Source organism: Protopterus annectens, chromosome 10.part0 (assembly GCF_019279795.1).
Source record: "Protopterus annectens isolate FY-2018-M chromosome 10.part0, PAN1.0, whole genome shotgun sequence".
Lineage (NCBI taxonomy): Eukaryota > Metazoa > Chordata > Ceratodontiformes > Protopteridae > Protopterus > Protopterus annectens.
In genome coordinates, this window is record NC_056744.1 from 479,875,003 (window position 1) to 479,893,133 (window position 18,131).

Consider the following 18,131-nt stretch of genomic DNA (forward strand, 5'->3'; position numbering starts at 1 on the left):
CCCGCTAGTAATCACAACAAAGTCCATTAAGTCAGCAGGTGACTCACTGCATTCCTGTTATTTGTCTAAACTTTTAAAAACTTCTAAAGTTTAAAAAAAATTTTTATTTACCATCTTAAAGGGTCAGAAATTTTTTTTTACTGATATACGTATAAACTCTGGAACACCTCCCTAACATACCTAAAACAGACCATGAAACTTTCTGCTTTCAAGGCCTTACTAAAAACAGCGCCTAAACCACATGTGGCCATGCACATGCTCCTCACCTGGGTAACTCTGTTTTCTTTTGTCAGCTCATACCCCTCTCTCTTTTTATAACTTCTATCTCCTTCTATACCACAAATGTTTCTACTACTCCTGCACAGTTTTCTTCCTACTTTAATCCCCACTTTACATTTCAATTTCTTTCTGACCTTCCCACTTTATCAATTTCCAAATACTCTCCATTCCTCTTTCAATAACCATGTTCTATGCCAGTAAATACCTTAATAGTCTTACCCCCACTTTCCTTGACTCATCAGCTACATGGTGTATTTCACCTTATTTTAGCTTTAACTACTGTCTACCTACTGATTAATGTATTACACTCCTTACTACAGCTTTATTTGCTGGTAACATCTTTATTTTAACCTTCTTTACCATGTCTTATACATCATATCTAATGTCTTCTTGTCATATATATTGCACATGAATTGTTTGCATGCAAAATTTTTATACGTGGAATTTATATCATGTACAATCACAGAAGACATGTTTTATCTTTGTACAGCATCACTACAGAACAATTGCCTGTTTGTATGTAGATATCTTAAGAAATATTTTTGCCATACATCTTGTAAAAATTGTTGTGTCATAAGTATCTTAAATGTATCTGCTGGAGCTTTAGACTTTTCCGGTAAAGAAAGATAAATAAATAAATAAATAAATAAATGGATATACCCCATAGCAAATCCAAAAGAACTGGATAAAATACAAGTATTGCAACAGTGTAAACAACAAATGTTCATCATTAGATTACTCTTGCAGGAGCATGTAGCTATATGGAACATATCCTTTCAAGGATCAGACATCTAGCCAGTATGCAGAAAGCTTTTGGGTGCCTTTTGAATTAATCATACACCTGAGGAAGCATGATGACTTCCGGGCACCAAATTCAGAACTTTTTTGCCATTAAAGATTTCAGTTATACTCTGTCTTCTCTGCATGTTCAGAGTTTTGGTGATTAGCTTGTTAAATTTTTGGGTAGATAAGCACCCACTAGGATATTTTTCTTCCTTTTTGAATACAATCTGAAAGAAAATGCTTTTGCCTCTGTCTAGGATCAAAAGAAGGTGTCTTACTGAAAGACAAATACCTTATAAAGATTCCTATACAGCCAGTTTGTTTTTTCCTAGGGAGACACACTATGTCTGCCCCTGACAGATTTGTTTGTCATTTAACCCAAAGACAATCTGAAGTCAGCTTAAAAGCTTTAGCATTTTCCTCAAAAATTAATGGCTGAAGGTACTTAGTCATTCAGCTGTAGGTATTAGCTTGACTTCCTTGAATGTCCCCTCATCTGATATCAAAGAAAATAAAATCTATTAAAGAGGCTTCTGAAGTGGTTCTGCCTTTGGCCTCTCTTCATCAGTTTACAGATGTCTGACAAGAAAATAAATAATTAAATAAATGCATTCCTTGAATGAGAATAAGGAATGTGTTACACATCCAGTACGGCTGTCTCTGCTTGAATACAGCCGGATAGCTGTCTGTAAGGATCGCCACTATTTATAATATTTCCGTTCATAGAGTACAGCTGCAGCGGCTATGCTTTTCAGCCATATTGCACTATGACAAAGTGCTGCTGCAGCCATTTGGTTTCGGCAATGTAGCTCGAAGGGAAATGTCTTGCGAGCTACACGCCGGAACGCGGCACTGATGGCTACCCTATGACACGTGTGTCAAAGGTGACACACCACGTTTTGTGTGACACACCAGTGTTCACCAACACCTGAGTTACCAAAGAACTGCTTTTGCATTTGTTGCTTGTGTGAAGTGCATTGAATTATTTTGTGCCAGGAGCCAGTTGAACAACACTTCTGCAGAGGTAAAGAAGTTATTAACCTCAAAGACTATTTTGGTTTACTGTCTCGACAGAATCTGCAAATGGCGGTGCTGACATAGTTTTCTCTTTGTGGTTACACTTCTGCAAAGGGCAAGTAGTTTGCATTTCTAAGTGTGTGCTGTTTTACATTCCTTTCAACTGTCCCTCTTAATCCCTAATAAAACTGGCAAATCTTTACACTTAATAATGACAATAATTAGATTTATAGACTTATTTTACTTCAGAAAATGTATATTATTTCACTCTCACTTTTTCTGTCAGTGTCTCAAATTAATAGTATTAGTAGTTTAAAATGGGTCTATATTATATCTTCAAAGAGGCGTTCCATCGAACACATCTTCATCGACTCTTAAACAGCGAAAGCAGAAAATGGCAAACATTCACATCAGCGATTTCTTTCCCTGGGAAAGAAATCGTTTGCCCTCAAAACAAAAACACATCACTACAAACATAACAAAGTGGGGGCTTCCACCCCACACCACCCCTAACTAAATATACCAACTAAGAGATCACACTACAGTGGGGAAAATGGCAAACTAACAGGGCTGGCCAAGCGATTTCTTTCCCAGGGAAAGAAATTGTTGATGTGAACGTCCGTTTTCTGCTTTTGCTGTTTAAAGGTCGATGAAGAGGCGTTCAATGGAACGCCTCTTCGAGGATATACTATAGACCTGTTTAAAACTGTCCATGTCTCTTATTTCTAGATTTGTCCCTGATTCTGTTGAGATTTATTCCTGGTGTATGCTGTTTTATTTTTATTTATTTATTTCATTTGTTTTACTTATTTGGGGGGGGGGTGACACGCCAGCAGAGTCATGTTAGGCATTTTCCAAATTTCTGACGCTCCAAACCCAAAATGTTCACCATCACTGTTATATGGGATCAGTTTGTGTAAGACCCAGCAGAATAACTGTTACTGCAGCACCACCATTGCAGCATTTTTGAGGGTATGTTTATTAGTTTTATAGATAGAATTAGTTTTATAGATAGAGTGTGGATGAAATTTGCAAATCATGAGTTGGTGCAAACATGCATTATTTGATTACTTTCACTTTCAAGGTATTTAATGCAGCTCTAGAAAAGAAGCTATAATCTAGACTGTGCGAGTGAAGTCATTCATCATTGTTTATTAGGAGAGAGGAAAATAACTGTACCAACTACTGCATCATGAATGTAAAAGCTGTATATCAGTGAATGTTTAGAATGTAACTTTAGAACGTCTGTAATTTTTGAAAGCATAACCCTGAGAAAGTCAGACAGCCTGTGGGACACAAGTGCACATAGGAAGCTTTGAGTTGCAATTAACAAAACACACTTCCTCACGCACTCTTCTCACCCCCTACTACAGCTTACACATATCTCCAAGCATACACCATCACAATAATATTGCACCTCCCTCAGGCAGATTCCTCTCATCTCCTCCCAGGTCACTAACTACAAACAAGTATATTGCCATCCAAATTAAACTGACCAAACTCTCACACCATATAAGCCGTCAACTGATCTTGGCCTGTGACATACACCCTAACCCAGTGCCAAACCATATTCTAAATACCACAGCTATGCCATCTCTCTCTCCTCCTGCCAATTTCCCATGTCTAGACCAAAAAATACCTGTTACTACTAAGCTTAAATATCAGAAGCATTAACAATAGGGTACACTTACTCCATGCTTTGCTATCCACCTATTCCTCTGACATACTATCTCTAATTGAAACCTGGTTAAAACCCAAAATTCCTGACAAGTTCCTCCCGACTGGATACAAAGTACTACACCATGACAGACTGTCTAAAAAGGAGGGAGGGGTAGCACTAATTTAAAAAAACAACCTAAAAATATTCACTATTAATCCTCAAATCCCCCCGCCAGTAATTCTGAACTTTTCCTAGCCAAACTCAAACTTAGCAACAAAAAAATCAATCAATATTATCACATGCTACATACCGCTAGGTAACAATATTCCCTCCCTAGAAGCCCTCCTACACTGGGTAAATCAAAATCTACCCCAAGAAACTATCATCCTAGACAACTTTAATATTGACTGGAACACATGCAGAACTATAAACCCCACCAACCATATTGATCTCTACAGCTTCTCTCAAGTCATTCAATCAAGCACTAGGTCAGGAAATGCTAAACCAAAGAAAACCTCCTAGATTGGATCTTAATAAATAAGTACAATACTCCATACCAAGCAGAAGTATTTCCAGATACCCTTTTTGACCACCAATCCACTTTCTTACTAAAATTCAAAATCCATGCCAACTCTACCCCTCTATTACAAACTACCCGGAACAAAGATAACTTCGACCCAAACAAATTTGAACTCGAACTAAAGCACCATAACTGGAACATACTAAAAGAATTACCCCAAGAAGAAGCAGTAATCCATTTCAATAACACTTTGCTAAAAATCTTAAATGCTCATGCCCCAGCCACTACCACAAAACTCAAACTGAAAACAGCCCACTGGATCTCCAAGGGGACGAAAAATAAGATAACACAAAGGAATAGAGCCTGGCATCATTGGAGAGCTACAAAAACCCAGTAACTAGGGAACAATTCCAAAAACTTAGAAATGAAACAAAAAAAAAAACTATTCTCCTGGGTAAAAATAACTATTTCCTAAAACTGCAACACTGGCATCAAAACAACCCCAAAAAGTTCTGGGCAGGAATAAACAATCCACTTTACCCTGGCAAATCCTTCTCCCCATCTCCTACCTCCACAGACGAAATCAACAAATATACCTGATTAATTCAACAAATACTTTATTGAAACCATCTCCAAGCTAGTTCAACAACAGTCCACATATACCACCACCAACTTCCCCGAACCTGTAGTCAGACCCAAAACAACCTCCCAATTCCAACCAACTATGTCAAAAGGTTGCTAGCCAAACTTAAACCTACTATCCTAGTAGCTGACGGCATCCCTGTAGAATACCTTCGGTTGGCAGCCAGTGAACTTGACTTCCCAATCTCTATCATTCTTAATAGAGCAATATCTGAAAACATAATCCCACCAATCTGGAAAACCTCCTATATCATCCTCCTTCACAAAGGTGGTACATCCACTGACCCCACCAACTACCGTCCAATTGCTATCCTGTCTCTACTAGCAAAAATACTTGAAAAATGCATACACCACCAACTTATGCCTTACCTACTCAATAACCAACTTCTCTCTCCCACCCAACATGGATTTTGCTCTGCCCACAGCACCATCACAGCATACTCTCTTTCACAAACCTCATCAACCAAAACAGACACTTGGGCAAGCTAACGTCTGCCATATTCTTGGACCTGTCACAGGCCTTTGATATGGTCAACCATCTTAAACTACTCCACTCCCTTACTGATCTTGGCCTTCATAATCATGCATTTGCCTGGTTTCAGAGCTATTTACAAGGGAGACAACAAGCAGTTTGATGGGACAACAACCTATCCTCACTGCTACCCATCACCATAAGAGTTCCACAATGGTCCATACTAGGTCCCGTTCTGTTCTCCATTTTCACTAATAATCTCTACAGCATCTGCCAAGATGCAACTGTTATTCAATATGCTGATGGCTCAGTGCTAGTCTGCTCAGCCAATGATTCTCAGAAACTCCTATCACCCAAAAAGTCTTCCAATCTACCAAAACCTGGTTTGTTAACAAAAAACTATTACTAAATTCTCAAAAGACCAAACTATTACTATTCAAACCAAACAAATCCACCACAATGCCCAACTCATGTAATATTGTGCCGAGAGATGGGACTGTCATCTCACCAGACATTGATGCTAAACTGCTGGTTGTGACCATTGTCAACAACCTCAAATTCAATCAGCATATAAATCAAACCATTAGAAACTCCACAAAAAAACTGGGCAGTCTTTATAAAAATAAACCATTTCTAGACCAACCTGCCATAATGACCATAGCTCAAACTCACCTCCTTTCCACACTATTCTATGCTGTGCCTATCTTCACCAACCTACCCCAAACCGAAATTGCCAAGCTCAATATCTGCTACAATCAAACTGCCAAATTTACTACCGGCACCCCCTACCAAGCCCATCACTGCCATAACCTAAAACAACTTGACTGGCTTGAATTCCCTAATCTCCTATCCTTCCATCAGCTTTCATAGGTTCATAGGTTCATAGGTTCATACTAGGCTATCTGCCCTAGGGCATTTATATAAGCCAGAGTATGTTTGCTTTTTGGCTTTTTAATAAATTAATTTAAATTTTTCTTTTTCCCTTTTTCGAGGTGTCTATACTGTGCAACTGTGACACACAGTGATACCCCGGTGATCTCCCCAACCTACCATCTCCCTCAAGATTCCTCCATTGAAAAAAAGAGCCAAATCTGCCTAACCTGACTGGCCTGGTGATTTTATTCCAGAGTGGAAGAGAAGGGGTTGGTTATGAATCTTCCCCTCCAGCTATTTCTTTTTATGTCCAAGGCTTCAAGTCTCTCAGTAAGGCCATGGTATGATTGATTTTGATTTGCAGCATGTCCATTAATTCCCGGTTTGACATGGGCTGGCCTATAGGCACAGGTCACCTCCACCAGCACCAGTGAGTAGGAGGTATGAGAGAGCTGTTTTAACCGTTACAGCACAGGCATCTGTTTGAGCCTCTTTGATTCCTTGGTACTTGGTGTTTTGGGGTTTGGGTCTTTTGTTGTCTTTGTGTTGTTGGGTAGGCAGGGTAAGGGGCATTGTACAATTGGGATGATGGGATTGATGATGGATAAGTAAACTACCACTATGATACTAAATCAGGATGTGGATCTAGGTCAAGATTATATGGCTATATAAATGTTTTTGGTAAAAAACATGGCCACATGGTTGTCATGAGAGAGATGCCTATGTCCTAAGGTCCCAGGTCCCTTCTTGCTTTATTACAATTATGTACTGTGGCCCACTTTGCCCGTAAACTCGTACTACTTCCAGATAAAACCCCAGCACTGTCCAATCTACTAAATCTGCAAACTAATCCCAGACAACTTCACTCTAGTGACAAAAAACTAATCAAGGTAACCAAAAGCAATAACGCAGCAGGTGACTCCCCCTTCCTAAACCACATAGGCAAAATTTGGAACTCCCTACCTTCTGCTGTTACCTCAGCAGACTCAAATGTTACATTTAAAAGACTACTCACAGAACACCTAAAACTCACATGGATATACTCCTGCTCCCTTCCAGGATGACCTTCCCAACCACTCTCATCATCTTCCCCTTTCTCTTGCTTCCTGTCTCAACTATACCATTAAGGAGAAATGGTAACTTTATTAACCTGTAGCTTCCCTTTAATCCCACCTTCTCATCAGACTCCTTAACTAGTAACTATTCAGTTAATGGCACTAAAACATCACTATGTTACTCTCTAACAAACCTCTATATTATTCTTTCATCTCCTTTTTTCCTTGCTTCCTCACTTAATCCTTATAACTAACCACCTAACTGTGTTGTCGCACCTGCTAATAATCACCTTAACAGAGCAAAAGTGTACACATTGCAACTTGGAACACAACTTCTAGACACAAAAGTTAACCCATTCGTCTTAACCTGTCCTCCTCTTACTTATGTTTTTGTCTCATCCAATTCTAAAACTGTAAAGATCTGTACATTGTATGTAACTATTGTAATTTTAAACTTCATAATTATGTAACTATGTTAAAACTTTGTATTAGCTATGTAAATTTGCATACTATGTATTAACCTTATACTTGCTTGGTATTTGATTTGTGGAGCTTTTCTCCTCAGGCCTCTGCTGAAAATGGACATGTATCCAGTCGGACTTTCCCAGTCAACAAATGTAAAATAAATAAATACATTAATTAATTAATTAATTAATTAATTAATTAATTAATTAATTAATTAATTAATTAATTAATATTAAATATGCATGCAGTTTGTAATGCCAATTGCATGGTTATTTCTAAATGTATAAACAATAATTCTGCTTATATTACACTATTATATATATTTCAGGCAGTATCCATGTATTTTCATTTAATGTTCCAGAAATATCAGAGAGCAAATCACAAATCAAATTGATATTACTTTCTTCCTTCAGGTTCTAACTCAGAACAAGCTAGTACTTTTGGAGTGACACGGCTGAACTTTGAAGACGAAGCTGAACGAATCATTGAAATGCAGCGGCAGGAAATCAAACGCCTTCGAGATCAGCTACAGAATCAAGAGCAAAGTTATAGCATTCGTCCCCCTTCTGGAGGCAAGCTACCTGCACTCACTACATGATGCTAATTTACTTGCATACAGTTTATTATACAAAATAAAATAATTATGTGCCTTTCTTAGCCTAGCTGCCTTATTCTGATATAACAGTACATGTGTCTGCAGTCTACTATACTAGTGTTTTCAGCACTGAATAAATGGAATTTTTCTGGAAAGAGTATTGTCTCTTGCTTTAACTAGTCTGGTCTTATAAGTAGCAGTACTATGAAAAGTCCACTGGTGCATAAGAGCTGCAGCTTTTTAGCAGACGGAGCTGCACTCATGTGTTCAGCTCCTGATCCTTGGCACGATATGTCCCATCTAGCTGTTCATCATTAATTTCTAGTCTGGATTTTTTTTGATTCAAGAGATAGTAAGAGTTTGCAAGAGATTTCTTCTCAGAAGATAGCTAGTATTATGCAGACATGAAGCTAGTTGCTATACAAAATTCTTCTTATGGAGTTTATTTTTTTTTTGTTGAAAACTGTACTTGCATTGTGCACATTGCTGTCAGTCTTGCAGTTAATCTAAATCATTACTGAGCTTTTTTTTTGGTTTCTGTAGCTTACTTTTATTTATTTAAAATTATATTATGTGAGGCTAGTACCCAAACCCTGGCAATAGCATTAGCAAGCCTGTGGAAACTCTCTTCTGTCATAAATTGTTGCCTGTTTGAGATAACTACTTGTAATAACTCAGCATCTGCACTGCCAGAACTATCTCAGCTACTGTACTTGGTGAAACCTGCTTTACCCATGGACTATTGCATGTAGTCTGAGTATTGTAGTCAATGTTTGAAGTTGACAGTACCTGAAAAATCACCCCCCCAAACCAAGTACACATAAACCTTATAACATTCTCTTTCAAAATCCCCAAACCATCAGACATAAGTATCACAGTATTAAAATACTTCAATCACACTAATCTCCTACAATTCTATGATGAAATCTCAAAATTCAACTATAACTGCAACCCCCAAAATTTGCACAGGGCTACAACTTATGGGAATATATTTTACGCTGAACTAGATAAATGTATGAACCTGACAGTCCCTACCAGAACTAAACAAAATGGAAATTTCAAGGACAAAACAACCTGGTGGTCCATATGTATAACTAAACAATAAAATAAGGGAAAAAGGGATTTTTAGAATTTACAGCAAAACTAAGGACTCACAAGTTAAGGTCAACATCAAAAAATTATCAAAGGTACTGAAAAATACCGTCAAGAAAACAGAGGCATCCTGTGAACTGAGACTATCACCTGAACTAAGGATAATTACAAAATCCTTGCTTACTTAATGTCAAGAAATTAAGAAATAACACCCATCATTGATTCACACTTATAATGATATCACCAACTTGGATCAAGTAGATATCACAAAAATATTAGCTAACAAATACAATGCATATTTCAGCCTTGAGACAATTCTATAACACCTAAATATTCCAAAGGATCACAAAGCCCCCATCATCTTAAAAACTCACTTGTTAAAGGTTGTTTACATAACAAAAGTACGCTCCATAACATAGTATTGTCACCTCATAGCAAGAGGTTCTCTTGTTTGATTATTGACTGGGGTGCCTACTGTGCGGAATCTGCATGTCTTCCCTGCGGTCACGTGGGTTTCCTCCAGGTACTCCGGTTTCCTCCCACATTCCAAAGACATGCAGTGGGTGAATTGGGCACTATAAATTGGCCATACGTGTGAGTGTGTGTGCAAGTGAGTTGTATGGATGAACTACTGAGGCAGGGCTAGCCACCCAGTGGTGTAAACCTTAGCTCAAGATGATTGTCACTGTTGAAGTGACACCCCGACCCCATATGCAAAATGAGAAAAGGGACTGAGGATGGATGGATTTCCATAACAAAGGATACATCCTCCATGGGAGCTAATAACATACTAGGCTGCTTGCTAAACAGCATTAAAATATGTTCTGGTGACTCCACTTTTACAGCTATTCAACATGAGCTTAGCCACTGGCTTTGTTCCCAAGGTATGACACACAGCAGTTGCGATGCTATTTCAAAAGGGTGGCACCACCACAGACCCCAGAAACTACAGACCCATTAACATGGCACGCATCATATGCAAGGCCATTGAATGGCTCACAATTGACCTGATAAACTATGATATTAAAAATCTTACAAAACTTGAGACCTAGCAGTTTAGTTAGATGCTCATTATTCTCACTGCTGTAGTAGCTTTTAGGCTGTATGGGTTGTGTCTTGCCCAAGATACAACATACAGACAGCTTCAAAAAGCTCTGTCTCCCTCTCTTACCTTCACTCTGACTACTGCTCTATGGAGGGAGAATCAGCAGTCAGACTGAAGAGTCTTCAGTACTTATTTTGCTACCTCATGAAGAACCAGATCAGAGGCTTCACAAAAGCAGCTGCCTGCCATCATCTTTATTTCTGGCAGATATGTCCCCAGTGGGGAACCCTTCCACACAGAATATTGCTCTTTAAAAAATACTATTTATTTCACCAGAACTTTTTTTTGCAGTATTGCTTCTTTAAGAAACCCAGTATTTTTCTAATATTGGAAGTTTCCTGTCAGGGACTACTGGTTTTAGCTTTGTCTACTTTGGGGGCTATTTTGTGGGAAAATGCACTGCTTGTGTAATCCTTATGGATTTTATGTAAAAAAGCTCAGTGCTGGGAAGTATTAATGGGGGAAACCTCTTGATAGGGCAGAAGTATCTTCTCCAAGTTGGTTATCATCTAGACCTTTAAAGAAAAAAACAAAAGGTTAAACATTGTTCATCTGAAGACATGGTGTCTATTAGAAAAGATTTTCTTACCTCAGCTAAGACGTTGTTACAGGCTGTTAAACCTGGTGTTCAGAAATCTTTACCTGAAAAAGAATCCTGCAGAAACATTGGTGAAGAAATGTCAAAGGATAGTGACACAGATAGGGATAGGGCTTCTTCTCCTGTAGATTCCCAAGCCCGATTCTCTAGAGGAATTTTCCTTTTCACAGACTATAGCCAGGATGAATGAGGTATTTTTCTGGGAACAAATGGATGTCCCCCCCCCCCAATTGGGAGATATAATGATATGTTCCATTCAGGTTTGCCTCATTCCTGTCCTATTCCTCAATTAATGCCAGCCTTGGAGAATGTGTTTAATGCTGCCTATAGCAACCCCGATTTTCAACCTTCAGCCCCCCCCACCATAAAAACAGGCTTTATAAAGTTTCTCAAACTAACAAGTATTTATTCTACCACCTCAAATCTGACCCTGTAGTCATATTCACATTGTCGCCAGCTGAGAACAGGCTTTTGGTGTCCTCCAATCATTCCCTTGTAGACAAGGAAGGAAAGGTACTGGATATATTTGGTAAGAGAATATTTTCTTCTTCCACTTTACTGTATAGAATTCTTAACTATAAGACTCGTGGACATTTCTGCTTTTTTGAAGAGACAGATTGAGGGAATTATATACCACACTTCCCCCTGAAGGTACTACCTGTCTGAATTCCATTGTTTCTAACATTTCTCAAGTGGATAGTTTGCAGATACTGTGTCTAGGGCTACTGCAACTGTTGCATTATCGAGAAGATATGCCTGAGTACGTAATCAAAGTTTTCTGATGAGGTAAAGTTTGACATTTTAAATTCAGCTTCAGATTAGTAGGTTTTCTTTGGCTCATCTGCTAGGGCGGCCACGGTGATACAGCGGTTAGCATTGCCACCTCACAGCAAGAGGTTCTCTGGTTCGATCCTTGGTTGGGCTGCCTTCTGTGCGGAGTCTGCATGTCCTCCCTGTGGTTGTGTGGGTTTCCTCCGGGTGCTCCAGTTTCCTCCCACATCCCAAAGACATGCTGTAGGTGGATTGGACACTCTAAATTGGCCCTAGGCATGAGTGCGTGTGTGTGTGTGTGTGTGTGCCTTCTGTGGAAGGTTGGGTGCCGGGCTGGCAACTCAACACTGTAAAACTCCACTGCCAGTCATGAGCGGACAGGTGAGCCGCTGTGGCAACCCCTAACCGGGAAAAGCCGAAAGAAGAAGATTTGACTTATCTGCTACTGGGGTCCTCAACAATTTGATGAGAGGGAGAAATTAATACAGGAAGTTTGGAAGAAGTTTCAGTGGCCCCATCCCTTACAAATCTCTCAGATCCTCTTTCCCATCTAAGAAAGAAAACAATCACTGCCCTCTCAATCTAAACAGGTACCAGAAGGAGATGGCGGGAGAGGAACAACAAGAAAGGATCTTTTCATAAAAAAGGACAGTCTACTAATTCAGAATGACTATACCAGCATTCTTTCCCCTATCTCTGCTCTAACATCCCCCCTCCACCCCTATCTCTCAAATACTCTCCCAGAAACTGACTCTGTACACTCCCCTTTGGCAACAGATTGTTTCAGATTCGGGTGTTAAAAGTGGTTCAGGATGACTGCAGTTGTCACTGAATACAAATAACTTCTTTCAGGAGAGTTTTTCTCCACCTTCCAAACCTACACAGAATGTTTTCCTCAGGTTCTTCAGTACTTACTCACCCTAGGAGTCATAGAACTGGTGCCATTAAATCAAAGGGAAAAGGCTTCTATTCCAGAATGTTTCTGGTACCAAAGGAAAAGTCTTCCTGGAGATCAGGTCTAGATCTTTCCTTTCTAAATTTGTATGTGAAAGTTTCAAAATTCAAGATCTGCACTCTTCATAATCTGTTACCTCTCGTTCCCTAGGTAGACTTTGTGGTAACATTACATCTAAAGGATGTATATCATCATATTCCCATAACCAAAGGCTTCACATAGTTTCTCAGGTTTTCTATGTCTGGATCACATTGTCAGTTCTCTGCATCACCCTTTGGGTTATCTATAGTTCCAATGGTGTATACAAAGTGTCTAGCTAGCCCCAGTCATAGCTCATTGTAGGCTAAATGGCATTCACACATTTTCCTTATTTGGATGGCTTACTCATCTTTGCAGAGTCATTTCCCATATGTCAAAAGTCCTTAAAACAGGTTTTATGGGTACCAGGTAAATCTTCAGAAATCCTCCTTAACTCCATCATGCAGGATTGTCTTTTTAGGCTATTGCATAGACACCTTGCAGCAAAAGTATATTCTAACACAGGAAAAGGTGGAGTTTTACTTGGAAACTTTCCTGAGCTTCTCAAATCAGTCTTTGACTTCAGCCAGAAAGTGTCTCAGGATTCTGGGGTTCATAGCCTCTATGATTCTCATGATTCCTCTTGCCAGGTTGCACATGAGAAAGACTGAATAGTTTCTAAAAAGCATATGGACCCAACATTCTCATTGCCTGGAATTTCAGATTCCACTCTTGGGCTTTGTAAAAAGGAACTGCACTACATGCTTCTACAGTCAATCATCTAATATATATACTCAGCTTTACCAAGCAGGGCCAGTTACCAATCTGTGACATTTCCTGCCAACATCCTCTACATAGCAACCTCATTATGTCCCTAATTATAATTCCAGCTCAGTCAATCTGCTAACAACTCTCATTCCACTATACTCTTTATGAGAGTATAGTGTTGGAGGGAAGCCTTCTAGCTTATCAGTGGGAGTGGTAAGCACTAGGTAGCCTATCTACCACAGGAGGAGTGGTTTCTGGCCCAGAAATAGTAGCTTATAATAGTTTGGGCAGTTTTTTCCATCTCTTTCAACTATCTGGTTTAAAAGTCCACATCTGTGCTTGTTTCCCACCTGTCCTGTAACTAATCTAGTCCAGATACAGATTTGATCTATACAGGACTGTTTGTAAGCTTCTGAGCAGTGCCAAAGTCTGCTCTTCAAAATTTCCCATAGATCTGCTAGTTCTCTCCTCTTCTGCACTTTTACTAGCTTATTAGTTTAGCACTTTACCAGACTTATTGTAGCAATTATTGTAGCACTAAATGTTCTACAAGAAAACAGCTCCAGTATTTATTAATGCCCACCCCTCCAGGCATGTCTAAAGGTCAGTTCCCTGTGCTTTCTCTTATTAACCTGGTGAACTTGGGCATCCTGATGCAATGTAGCAACTGCCCCATGTACACTGACAACCCTCTCCTCTTACCTCCCAACACTCAGACTTGTGAGAGATGCACTTATATATCCAAATTGGAAGCCATGCACTCTCCAGCCAAGACCGAAATAGCTGGTCAAGAGGAGAAGGTCAACACTTGCACCACACCACATGGAACACATAGCCCTCCAGAACACACAGCAGCACTGCCTTCACATAAAAACACAAACCATACACCCACCTTTGCGGAGGCTCTCAATAAAAATCTACACAAACAGCAGAGATCTCTAAGGCAGAAACACACCCGACCACCACAACACAACACTAATGATGAGGCACATAACTCTCCTAAAGAGTGTGCCACTCAACCAAAGCCCCTAAGGCAAAACAGCATGCCCACCACACTAGTCATAGGTGACTCGATAGTGAGGCACACTGATGTCCCACTCATTAGGCTGAATAAGGAGAAAGTAACAGTCAGCTGTCTGTCAGGTGCCAGGATCCGCCACATAATGCACTCACTCAGATCCCTCAACAACAGGTACAAATATGACTTTGTTAATGTACATGTGGGTGTAAATGACTTGAGACATACCTCCCTGGACTACATGAAAAGAGACATGAAGGCGCTCTTGGATTATGTAGCCTAGCCCTAAGCAGCATCTTACCATCACCCAGAATTATACCACAGTACAAGCAGAAAATGACTGATTTAACAATTGGCTAAGTTTCTGGTGTCATTCTATGGGGATCCAGTATCTGTCTGCCTGGGATGACATGACTGACAGACCTCGATGCTTTGCCAGGGATGGCCTGCATCTGTCACCCCTGGGCTTCCAGATACTGGCCAAGGCTCTTGCCACCCCTATAGTGCCTTTTTTTAGGCATTGATCCAAAGACCAAATTACCATCGTAACAGCTACAAACAAATTTCATAGTTTCATAGTATAGTACTAGGCTATCTGCCCTGGGGCATTTGTAAGCCTAGCCATAGTGATGTGGCTTTTGCCACCCCATGAAATAGTACAAAAAATGTACAGAATAAATTTAGAATACTGTGCCTCTGTCTAGTAGTGACACAGTGAAGGTCCCCTTATATAATAGAATTAGTTTACTGTGCCCCTGTCTAGCAGTGACACAGATGTGACCCCTGGGGTAAACTTACGATCTCCCATCCACTCATCAAGATTTCTCTTGAAGAGAATCAGTGAGGGGCTCTGCCTAATACGAACTGGGATCTTGTTCCAAAGCATGGGAAGTCTCTGGGTTATGAATCTATCCCTCCAGCATGTCCTATTCATACTTGTGCCGAGGTTTAAGTCTTTAGCTCTCGTGGTCCTGATGGATTTGGATTTTTTGAGGTGGAGCATGTCCATCAGATCCTGATTGGACATGGCCTTGTACGTCAGGCAGAGATCACCTCTGAGCAGGCGGTATGCTACTGAATAGAGCTGAAGTTTCTTTAGTCTGGCAGAATAAGACATATGTTGGAGACCCTTGATCCTCTTGGTGAGGTACTTTTGTGGTCTCTCCAGCTGTTGCAAATGCCGGGTGAGGTACATACCAAATGGGGCATTGTACTCAATCATGGGTCTGATGAGGAGGAATATAGGGGTACAATGACATCCTTGGATCTGGATGTGAATCCCTTCATGATGAGGTGTGCAAGGTAGAATGTTTTTCTAACCACTTTGGCAACGTGGGTGTCAAATGAGAGGTCGCTGTCGACTTGGGTCCCTAGGTCTCTGATTACTTTTTCCATACTCAGTGGGTTGCTGTCTATGTGATAATTTGTGGGTACTTTGTTTTTCCCAAAGGGGATGACTATACATTTTTTGGCATTTAGTTTAAGGCCGTGACTCCGGCACCAGTTGTCTGTTTCTGTGTTTTCAACAATGTGCAAAAGGACTCTAATTATTATAAGAAATTATGTGATGTGTTTAACCGTGCTGGTATAGACATGTTGGAAGTTATGGTAGCGGAATATGAAACGAGAGCTGACACTTTACTAAATGATTTAAATGTTCTAAATAGTAGTTTAGTTAATGATGAGAAGTTTACATCTGTCAAATGGGGTTATGACAATATTTTTAAGGAGGTTGACCAGCACTGTTTAAGGATTCTGAATCGAAAGATCCACAAGTTAGAGAGGGATTTGAAGGAATATAATGAAGGGGTGGCTTACCCACTGCATACTAAAGTTAAACAATTCAATTATAACAACAGTAAGGTGCAGGGAAATTTCAACAATAGTCACAGGATGGGGATGGCCTACGAGACACCAAGAAATAATCGTAGGTTTACAGAAAAGGAAAGGAGTACACCCCAGCAGGATTTTCTGTTTCCCCCGAACAAGGAAGGGGGGGGTGGAGCAGGTTTCCCCAGGGGTGGCGGAATCAATAAGGCAGTTTTTTCAAGCTGCTCCAGGTACTTTAGCAATTAATGATGCTGTAAATAACACAGATGTTTCAAATAAAGTGATGGTGGTAACAGAAAACAATTTTTCTGTTTACAATTATACCAACATTAACTTGAGGAGAGAACATTTTGATTTGTTCACAACAGGATTACATTTTGTTCCAGCATTTTCAAGTAGATTAGAGCAGGATTTGATAGACTTGAAGCTGTTCAGTAGACAATTAAACTTACTGCTTTATTTTAAAGGGGAAATTCCTTCAAATATGGGACTCTCTAGAAAGAGTGTATTCAATCCACCTATGGATCCAACAGTAAAAATATTTGAAGAAATGATGGAGAGAGATATTAGGATGATTGGCAGAAATAAACAGAACAGTACCCCCCAAAATATTTGCATGAAGGAGATGAATTTGATTAAGGAACTTAGAAGTAGTAACTGTAGGGCAATGAAAACAGATAAGGGGGGGGTCTTGTTTTGATGTATAACACAGAATATGTTCACCACATTAATGGGATGTTGCAAGACCCAGAGCAATATGAACAGGTATTCAGCAATGAGCTACACATGGCATATTCCAGAATGGGTTTCATTTTGTACGATCAACTTTTGCAAGGTGTTTTTAATGAAAGATTGTACAACTTTTTAACTGTTCCCAAACCAAGAATTCCTGTAATATTTGGGATCCCGAAAACACACAAAGGGTTGGACCCCTTAAACTTCAGGCATATAGTATCAGGACAGGGGAGTATTACAGAACCTGTTGGAAAATTTATAGATCATACCTTGAAACAGTTTACAACGTCCTTAAAATACATTTGTAAGGATTCTTAGGATTTCCTCAGGGGCTTACAATCCCTGGAATACCATCCGGATTTTTTGTTAGTTACTATAGATATTGTTCAACTGTTTCCCAGTATACCGCATTCTACAGGATTAAATTGGTTTAGTGATGTTTTAGTCAATGAAGCTAAATTTGTTCCCAATACCACCAATTTACTGGTGGAACTCATGGAATTGGTTCTGGAAAACAATTTTATATGCTTTAATGGCCAATTTTTTAGACAAAAATCGGGTGTTGCAATGGGGGCGGCCTGTGCCACCGTTTATGCAAACATCGTGTTGCATAAATGGGAACAGACATATATTTTTGGCACAGAATGGTCACGATATATTAGGCATTATGTCAGATTTCTTGATGACATTTGCCTTATATGGGAGGGTACCAGGGCCAGTGTCCAGGAATTTATTGATTACATCAATTCCACCACCTCCTTTTTAACCTTTACGCATTCTTTAAGCTTGGATAGCTTAAATTATTTGGATGTGTGTTTAGTTAAGGATAATGTCAATAATAGATTTAATTCCAAAGTGTTTAGGAAACCTACTTATTCAA

General features: G+C 39.6%; 1 protein-coding gene across 1 annotated transcript in view; it reads left to right on the forward strand.

Annotated features, from left to right (window-relative positions):
• CFAP57 (cilia and flagella associated protein 57) overlaps window positions 1-8,516 on the forward strand; it is a 1,240,893-nt gene extending 1,232,377 nt beyond the window's left edge. The window contains exon 23 of the mRNA XM_044085374.1: window positions 8,180-8,516. Coding sequence (XP_043941309.1) covers window positions 8,180-8,364 — 185 coding nt within the window. The 3' untranslated portion in view covers window positions 8,365-8,516. The remainder of the gene's footprint in view (window positions 1-8,179) is intronic.
• Window positions 8,517-18,131: the final 9,615 nt, after the last annotated feature.